Raw genomic sequence first — 9,115 nt, forward strand, 5'->3', positions numbered from 1 at the left:
AGTCCTCAACCAGGCTCCTATATACTCCCCACCTTTCTACGCGCCCAACAATCACCAGGACACCCGGCGGTGTTCGGGTGGACGCCCCGGTACAGAACCCACCGCAAAACAAAAATCTTCCCGTCAATCTGTATGGAAATACTTGGTTTACTTCTTCCCCTAATAATTTGTATACTTTATCATTAAGTTTCAAGTAGATAAAACAAAATGGAATCTGCTAGTTTTGCCAGCCAGCGCCCTTGTATGTGCTTGCGCGGTGTGGCATGCAACACCATGTATGACTGGTTGCCCTGTATGACAAATTTCACAACGGATAATAGGAGGGAGTCTACTTTTTCTTTTCTTTTTTAAACTCATTCACTGTTGTTGACAAGCAGCTATATCAATAGCATAAAACTACGAGGGCGGGCAGTGATTGAGTTAATACCATACGATCGCTCGACTCCCCCTTTGTGAGCTACTGGTCGATCGCGAATGGCGCAATGGACACCTCTGCTGTACAGTATAACTTGATAAATTATGCAATGATGTAGTTTTGTCATTTATTAAGATACTTGGTCTATTACCTAACTATCTGCAAAGTTCGCAGACAGCTGACTGCAAACGGTGTAATCTTGCGGATCTAAAGCGATTTGCTATTTGGCCTTTTGGCATTGTTGTTGCTATTTGTATTTGCGTCGTTCACACAACCCAGTGGATACAATCACGTCTGCTCTGGTCTCGGAGGATAAGGTTGGCGAATAGACCAGAATCAGAGGAGAGGAAGAGATCATTGTTGACTTGGAGAAGGGCAGTTTCGGTGCTACGGTACACGAAGCCAGATTGAAATTGTTCATCAAGGGCATCGGTGGGGAACAATAGCTTTTTGGTTATTGGATCTTATGTGCATGAGGATTGTGTAATAGGTGGAGAGGGCATGGATAAGGGCGGCTTTGTACAGTTGAAGGTGTCAATATATTGTATGCTTGTTGGACTGTGGACTGTGAGTCAATTTTTTTTTAGAAAGTCTTTCAAATTGGTATTTTCTGGATTTAGGTGGTGATGGGTCAGGCGTGAACCAGAGCATGTAAAAGAAACAGTTTTGGTTTTTAAGGGGGGTAATTGCCCTAGGCAAGTGGAGAGAGAGTTGTTATAGTGGTTGATAAGGTCTACCAAGTTGCCAGAAAGGGGATTGGGGGTGGAGTGGTGAAGGTGGCAATGAGTGAGGCTTGATGAATGCGATGTTTCTGAAGGATATTATGCGTTTTTCTTTTGGAATTGGGGTGGGAAGGTGGATATCAAAAATTATGGGCAGGTGGATGGAAATGTGACAGTTGAGACTTGTGACTTGCTGAAGGAATGGTGAACCGGTGGAGCAGACTAGATCCAGTGTGTGGAGTGGGTGGGGAAGTTAACGTGTGAGGTTTAGACAGTCGAGGAGGTCCAGCTAGTCAGCAGCATATTTGCAGTTTTTATTGTCTATGTGGAAGTTGAAGTAACCAAGAAGAAAGACTGACGGTGAGATGGCTGTTGAATGAGTAACAAAATCAGTAAAGTCAGAGAGGAATGACGGATTTGGCTTGGGGCAGCGGTAGACTATTGCATCGCAATGGGGTTGTGGGGAGTAGTTGTAAGCCATCCGTTTGAATAATTCAATCTGGGGCGTTAAATCAGGGTTAACTTGGAGGTGGTTCTTGAAGTAACGGAGGCAACGCTACCTCCTCTACCAGAGGGGCAGGGTCGATCAATGTATTTATAGCCAGAGGTGGCTTGGTTGAGGGTAAAATAATCTAGATGACTGTGCCAGGTTTCAGTAATACATAAAACGTCCAGGTTATTAACAATAATGAAATCATTCAGAACGACTGCTTTATTGGTGAAGGAGCAAGTATTATGGAGAGCAAGCTTGAGGGTTCGCTGCTGTGCACAATGTTGTGAGGTGCGGGGGAGCAGGGAGATGGAAGCCTTTGGAGTTTTAACTCTAAAAGAAGACCAGGGGAGCTGCGTACAGCCAGCAGAGCAAGATGGAATCACTGACAGTGATGGGTGACATGTAGATAGTGATCATTCATGTGGCAGTGTCTGGATGGTATGTTGGATGTTGTCAGTAAGCAATGAGCTACCCAGCTTGTTTAAGTGGACTCCATCTGTGCATAGAACAATGTGCAGTTCCAGAGAATATGAGAATTATCAATGAAGCTCAGATTGTGTGTTCTACAGACAGAGGAAAGCCATCTGTTCAAGGAGAGGATCCTACTAAAGAGTGAACCCTAGCCCTAACCACGAATTGGAATTGGGAATGCATCATACCTCATTCTCTTGACAGCTTCCGACCACATAGAGGAAAAGGTCAATGCTGCTTTTATAGACAATAGTCAATCCCTCCAGGAAAGCTATTTCATCTGGAGGAAGAGGGAGAGAGTGAGAGAGGAAGAGGGAGAGGAAGAGGAAGAGGAAGAGGGAGAGAGAGAGAGGAAGAGAGAGAGAGAGAGAGAGAGAAACAAAATTATCACATAAAACATATAGGGTATATACTGTACTGTATGTACTGTGGTGCATGTAAAAATGTTGCTGTGGCCCTCAAATGAGCACCAGAGATTGTTGTTTGGTGGTCATTTTTTTTTCCTGACCCACCGAGTTCAGGGATAGACTTGCTGCACCATTGGGCAATGTTTATGATTGATATGTCAATTTTATATAAGTGAATAAACTTATAAAAAAGTTTTCTTTAGTTTTAACTTTTTATTTCTTGGTCATCACAACGTAACAGGGCTACACAATGACAGCTTATTAAAACAATACAATTTACTGTTTTATCAAGATACATAAAATTCATATATAACACAATTAAGTTGCATGGCCTGTTTGAGAAATGCCCACCTCTGACTTGCAGTATGGGACCCTGCCAATTACTATTAATATTTCAAAGAATAAATCAATCACAAAATTAAAGTAACGCTGACATTGCAATAATGTACACACACACACACATAAAGCTTTTTAAATAAAGTCAGCGGTCCCCAAACCGTTTAGTGCAGAGGTGCCCAAATCTGGTCCTCTAGAGCCCCTATCCAGCCCGTTATTCAAACACACCTGATTCAAATAATTAGCTCAACAGCAAGGTTTGCAAAAGCCTGATAACGATCCTGATGATTTGAAACAGGTATGTTGCAGTAGGGATACATCTAAAACAGGCTAGATAAGGGATCTCAACGACTGGACTTGGGCATGCCTGGTTTAGTGTCACTAGCGATTTTCATGTGGAGAAATTTTTCAATGATCGGCGTAGAAACAAATAAAAACAAACGATTAAAAATATCACTCATCATTATCTACACTTCAATGAACCGGCGTATTCAGACAAGTTTTACGACAGTAAGTGTCATAATGATGGTTTTACTACGATGAATTAAGATTTTGTTAGCACATAGTTGTTGTCTGAGCATTATTGAACATAATAAATATGTCACTGAAACCTACTGTCTGACCATGTCTGCAACTGCTGTTTTGCCCAAAATACATCAAAACTACATATTAACTCTTCTTGCTCGTTTTCAACCTGTTTACACATTTATGTGACCCATGATTTTTTAAAATATCGTAACTATCAATATTATGGGCATAACTTATTTATGAATAGACTATCTATAGGCCCCTCAGAGTTGAAGCGAGAGGACAGTCATCTTACATTGCCACTGGTACTGACAACTTATGTACTACTGTACTACTAACGAGAGGTGGGCATTTTACTAAAGTTTGCCGGTCCGGCATCCGTCAGAGGCATGGGCACTCATCCATCCATCATCCATCAGTCCGTCATTTTTTCACGCTGACTAAACTGTAATCATCAGTCTATCATGCTATTTTAACTTCCATCATTGCTTCCATCAGTAAATATCAAAGGTCCGCTAGTCAATCGTCAATACGTAAAAAATAAATTATAATTTTAAAAGAAAAGGTCCAACAGATGAAAAATTCATTATCTGAACCGATTTGATTAAAATGGTAAAAAAATAATAAAAAAAAGGTACATCATGCAACGTCGGTTCTTCTCAAACAGCTTTACACTCACATACTTTTAACGTAGCCTACACTTAATTGCCAATCTATTGAACTGTTTAGTGGGAGCCTGCTGCCGTTATAACTCTTAAAATAGGGGTGTCCAAACTCGTTCCTCAAGGCTAGTGTGCTGCCTGGTTTCCATCTGTCCATGCTGCAACACACCTATCAGCTCATCAGCAAGATATGAAGAAGCTTTATAATGGTCCTGATCTTTTGAATCAGGTGTGTTGCAGCAGGGAAAGATAGAAAACAGGCAGGAAAGCGGCCCTTGACGACTGGAGCTGGACATGTCTGTCTTAAAAGTTTTACTTTAAAGTTTTGCTCACCTTAACCAGAATCCCATGTCGCATTGTTGCCACAGGTACAATCCTGGTGGATTAAAATGCTTCCTAGTCCTTGTTCAAACCAAAATAAAGTTGCTATGACAGTAAATTAATGTTTTTTCTTTGTCGTCATCTTCTTGTGTCTTTTAGCGGTTGGCAAACAACTTTTGGTGCATTACTGCCACCTTCTAAAATAAGAGTGTGGGGCTGCAAAATACCATTTCACAACCTCCCAACCCTACTACTACAATTTTTTCCAAAAATAAAAATAGAAATGTTCAACTCCACTCGCAAGAACGTCTCTGTAAAACTGTCTATGTATTCCAAGCTACTTCATTAGTTCATTAATTAGTTGTTGCCTTCCCAGCCTGATTAACTTATTCTCTCTTTGGTACATACCGCCACCTACTTTACATATATAGTCAATGCAGTCAACTCAAGTAAGACTGGAGTCATAACAAACACTTGCGACAGGTGGGGCGTGTTTCCGTCATTCGTCAGGAAGACGGGTAACCGTCAACGGCTACGTTTACATGGACACATTTATTCAGATTAAATGCCTGATCGGAATAAATCTGCTTCATGTACACACCTCATTCGGAATAATCTGACCAGATCAAGGCCATTCTGATCAAGATTTTATTCCAAACGAGAGAGGTAGGTTATGTCAATTGTTAATCCAATCGGCGCGCATCAAAACACTTATTCCGACATCCGTCGTTACTGCCTTTACTGTCCGTGACAGTATCATTTTATGCGTTTCTGTTATTCCCAGAAGCTAGAAGGAGCAGAGCGAGTGTTATATTGTTTATTGTTTGATTCAATAAAGTTTGAAAGAAAAAAAAAAAAATCAGCATAGCGAGCGAAAGACGTGGCAGACACAAGACATTAGGAAGTATTAATTGAACGTAATAGCGGAAACGGGCAAAATATGCACAATAACGCTAAAGTAGAAATGGACAGAGCAATATACTACTACTAAATCCGGTGTATTTAGTCGAACTGAACATGTCTAAATAATTTGGTCAGCTTGAACACATGCATGAACACGCAAGTCGTAATCGAATCAATATTTTTTGTGTCCATCAAAACAGTGCATCTGATCAGAATTATAATCCGAACTCTGATCGAATTAAAGAAATTTATCCATGTAAACGTAGCCAGTGATGGACTATGAGGTCAGTTGGTACTTGACTTCTTGATGATTAGACTGACTGACGAAAACCCGCTTCCGTCCGTGCTTAGTCCATCTTTTTTTTTTTCCCTGTCTATCGTCTAACGTCTGCAAAACAGGTGTCCATCAGTGACGGACTGACGGACCGGTCCGTCAATCTGACGGAATGCCCACCTCTGCTACTAACTGTTATTTTTTTGGTAGAAACCACTATTATCAGTGCATGTTTTATACTAGGATCCCTATATGGAGTAATAAGAACCTATCAAAGAAAGAACTTCACAGTTTGCATTAGGGCTGCTCGATTAAGCGATTTTGAACCGTAACCGAATTTTCTGGATAAAACATATCATTTTAATAACCTTCAAATCGGGCGGGTTCGATTTTTTTTATCTTTGGTGTATCTAAGCCACCATAGTTTTCTCTGCATTTCCGCTCCCTCCCACAAGGACGCAGTGCTAAAACAACAACATCCATGGCTACCGGCGATTCTGCTATTTGCTCAGACAAGTGAGCGTTTAGTCAATAAATCGGGCAAATATAGATCTGCAGTGTAGTGTGTGCCCCGCATATGTACAATACAACACGTCAGCAAGTAACTCAATGTCTGAAAGGTGTCCATTTTTTTCTCCTCTACAACAGACCTCTCATCCAGCCAGACTATTCATCCGTACTCAAGCTTGACAGTGCATTTTATTATTGAGTGACAGTTTTGCACTAATCATTGATTTTGTTTAAGTAAGACCAGGGAGAAAGGTGAAAGGCTAGTCACTAGCTGGCAGACTGTTTGGTTTACAGACTTGACTGACTACCTTCTCTCATGTTGATGATTTCGTTTCAGATGGTAAATGCACTTTCTTCTTTCATTATTGGCTTAGTTAAGAAGAGAACTGAAATCTATTGTGTAAGTAAAATGTTGTTAATCCCAATGGATTGTTCTGTGTGTATTAAATTAAATTGACTGGCATTTTGAGTTCAAAGAAAGAAAAATTAAGTTTAAATAAAAGATAATTCATTTTTCTTTTCTTTTTTTTTTTTTTTTACAAAGAAATCATAATCAGAAAATAGGATTTTTCAATAATAATCAGGATTTTTTTGTTAGGCAAAATCGAACAGCCCTAGTTTGCATCAACCATTCAGATTATTTCAGTTTCGTGAATTGTGACTGACAGAGGCTACGTTTACATTTCGCAGTGAATTCTGTCCCGATGGGCTTTGTTTTAATTTCATTGCCGATGGTTTGGATAACATGATGCAGACAAATCTTTGAGTAGCACTCAGATATGTCATAAGATAACATTTTAAATTGTATTATTACTGATGAAATGTGCAAGTAGTGGTGCTCCCAGACTTCTTGGTTCAACTGTTTGCCATACACGGTGGTATTTTCACCATAGAGACATCAAATAATGTATAAACGCAATGGAGAAATCTATGTTTCAACTCCAGCTGATTTAGTGATTAGCAACCTATAATGGCCGCCACCGGCGTCACTTCTTGCGACAGTGAGTAAGCGGCATTGTTAGTCCATTCATACATAAATCCGTGATTACAGCTCACTTTGGGCGAGAGGTGGGCGGCAGCTTGAACTGAGAGCTAGCCAATCGTAAGCGCACAAACCATTCACACTCACATTCACACGTATAGACAATTTAGAGTCTTCAACTTTTGAACCATGCATGTTTTTGGAATGTGGGAGGAGACTGGATTGCTAGGAAAAGACCTACACAGATATGGGAAGAACATGTAAACACAAAGGCCTGAGCCTGGATTTACACCCATGACAAGAACTGTAAAGGGTATGTGCTGAACAGTCAACCACCAGTCAGGCTTGCTTAAATATTACCAGACTGAGGTATTGTTGTTTTTCAAGTAATTTCAAATTACTGTAATATATGTTTCTCATGCTAATGTAGAAATCCATTTGGTTAATAATTGACAATAATTTCAGTACAATTCCAAAAGGCAATATAGTGTATAAAAAAAGAAGCAAGAGACAAAGTGAAACCTACTGTCTGCTTTGTGTGTCTTGTTGAAAATGTTCTTCTCAAAGTTCCTTTGGTCCTTCATGGAGGGGTAAAGCTCAGGGTCATAGTACTAAGATAGGGCAGATGGAGTGTGGAAAGAGAAAGAAAACAATTAAGCACATGAAGCGCTGACAGATACATTTGACACCTTTGATGAAAAGACAACAAAAACAATAAAACACCATCCAGTATTTTGAAGTGCTTTGCTTTGAAAATTTCCCCACTGTGGGATCAATAAAGGCATTCTTATCTTGATGTGGAGTCTCTAAGCAGCCATTTTGAAAAGCAATGAACAATTTCTAATTATCCTTTTTAACACCCACTGACTTTTCTGAGCCCTAATTAACTTGACATAACATTCAACTACACATGCTGTTTTCTGTTCAGGAATGAAAGTCATTATGTGTAATAATAATGTTCTTTACTATTTTTTTCAAAAAGGGCTTAGTATTAGTAATAGCATTTGAAGATGTAAAAATTCCATCCACCAGATTGATTGCTGCTTCAGCAATTCAACTTCTTTTTATTTTAACATGTTTACCAGTAATATAGGACTGCAAAGGAGATTTAACGTTGATACATTCGGCGAGAAAATTTCACTCTGTCAAAAAAAAGAATCGGCAACGGTTTAAGCTCCGCCTCTTTCCCTCTCTCTCCACTTGGTGCCTGTCAGCCACTCCTGTCTCTCTCTCTCACTCACTCACTCCATGGTTTGCGCTACTTGGTTCCCAGTGAGTGAGGCGGTGGCGTCTGCCACTCCTGTCATAAAGCTGCTGTCGCATGGATCAAGAAACTCTCGAGCCATGTCGTTATTGTGTTATTATCGGTTGTCTTTTATGTTTTCATAACCTCAATTTCGCTGCATCTGCATCATAAAGTGACAATAATGGCTTTCTATTCTATCTATGTTGACTTTCAATGTAAAGTACTTTGTTGAAGTGGTGGTTGTGGTCTATAAACAAATTTGAGTTTCGAGTAAGCAAAGAAAATGACGTTGTCGACGTCAACTGGCTGTCGGGCCGGGACCACATGGGTCGATTAAATATGCAGGAGGGGAAGTCGGGGACGGAGGGACGACGCTCAGCTCTGGTATTAAGTTTACCTTTGAGAGAAGTCTGTTGCCATCATTGTCAAGAATGAAAACAGCTTTCACAGTGTAGAGGGACGGTTCCTGCAAAGAAGCAGGATGTTAATGTTTCATTTTTGCATCGAGAGATAAAACATCTAGGATGGGAGAGCATTCTTGCCACCCCAGACATACAAGTTCTATTAACCTCTGCTGTCGACATGCAACTGTTGATTCTCCATTTGTGCCATCTTCTCGTGTACTGTAAATGGTTTTGTAGTTCCAAGTAAGCAGCATGACAACGTCTGTAGATATGGTTACAGACTGCAATACTTGAACAATTTGCAGAGATTGTAATATCGAAGGATGGACATGCTTTACTTGAATTGATATTAACTCATTTATTGCCATTGACGAATTTAATTGTCTTTTCACAGTCCAGCCATTAAATCTCAGGAATTTATTTATAGTTTTTTCAAACATT

The 9,115-nt window shown here is 40.0% G+C and overlaps 1 protein-coding gene and 1 long non-coding RNA gene across 7 annotated transcripts in view; one reads left to right on the top strand and one right to left on the bottom strand.

The window, feature by feature from the left end:
• copz2 (COPI coat complex subunit zeta 2) overlaps positions 1-9,115 on the bottom strand; it is a 45,631-nt gene that overhangs the window by 21,324 nt on the left and 15,192 nt on the right. For all 6 annotated transcript variants that reach the window (XR_015090078.1, XR_015090079.1, XR_015090080.1 and 3 more), the window contains exons 2-4: positions 8,668-8,736; positions 7,551-7,635; positions 2,290-2,381 (exon numbers count right to left, since the gene is read on the bottom strand). Coding sequence is in view for 3 of the 6 variants with exons in the window: in XM_086055140.1 (XP_085911266.1) it covers positions 2,290-2,381; positions 7,551-7,635; positions 8,668-8,736 (246 nt within the window). In the remaining 3 variants the exon portion in view is untranslated. The remainder of the gene's footprint in view (positions 1-2,289; positions 2,382-7,550; positions 7,636-8,667; positions 8,737-9,115) is intronic.
• The window catches only part of LOC147135026 (uncharacterized), a 3,272-nt gene continuing 2,665 nt past the window's right edge, over positions 8,509-9,115 (top strand). The window contains exon 1 of the long non-coding RNA XR_015090081.1: positions 8,509-8,654. This is a non-coding gene — a long non-coding RNA (uncharacterized LOC147135026). The remainder of the gene's footprint in view (positions 8,655-9,115) is intronic.

This window comes from Filicampus tigris, chromosome 16, assembly GCF_054856515.1.
Source record: "Filicampus tigris isolate MCC_2025a chromosome 16, RoL_Ftig_1.0, whole genome shotgun sequence".
Lineage (NCBI taxonomy): Eukaryota > Metazoa > Chordata > Actinopteri > Syngnathiformes > Syngnathidae > Filicampus > Filicampus tigris.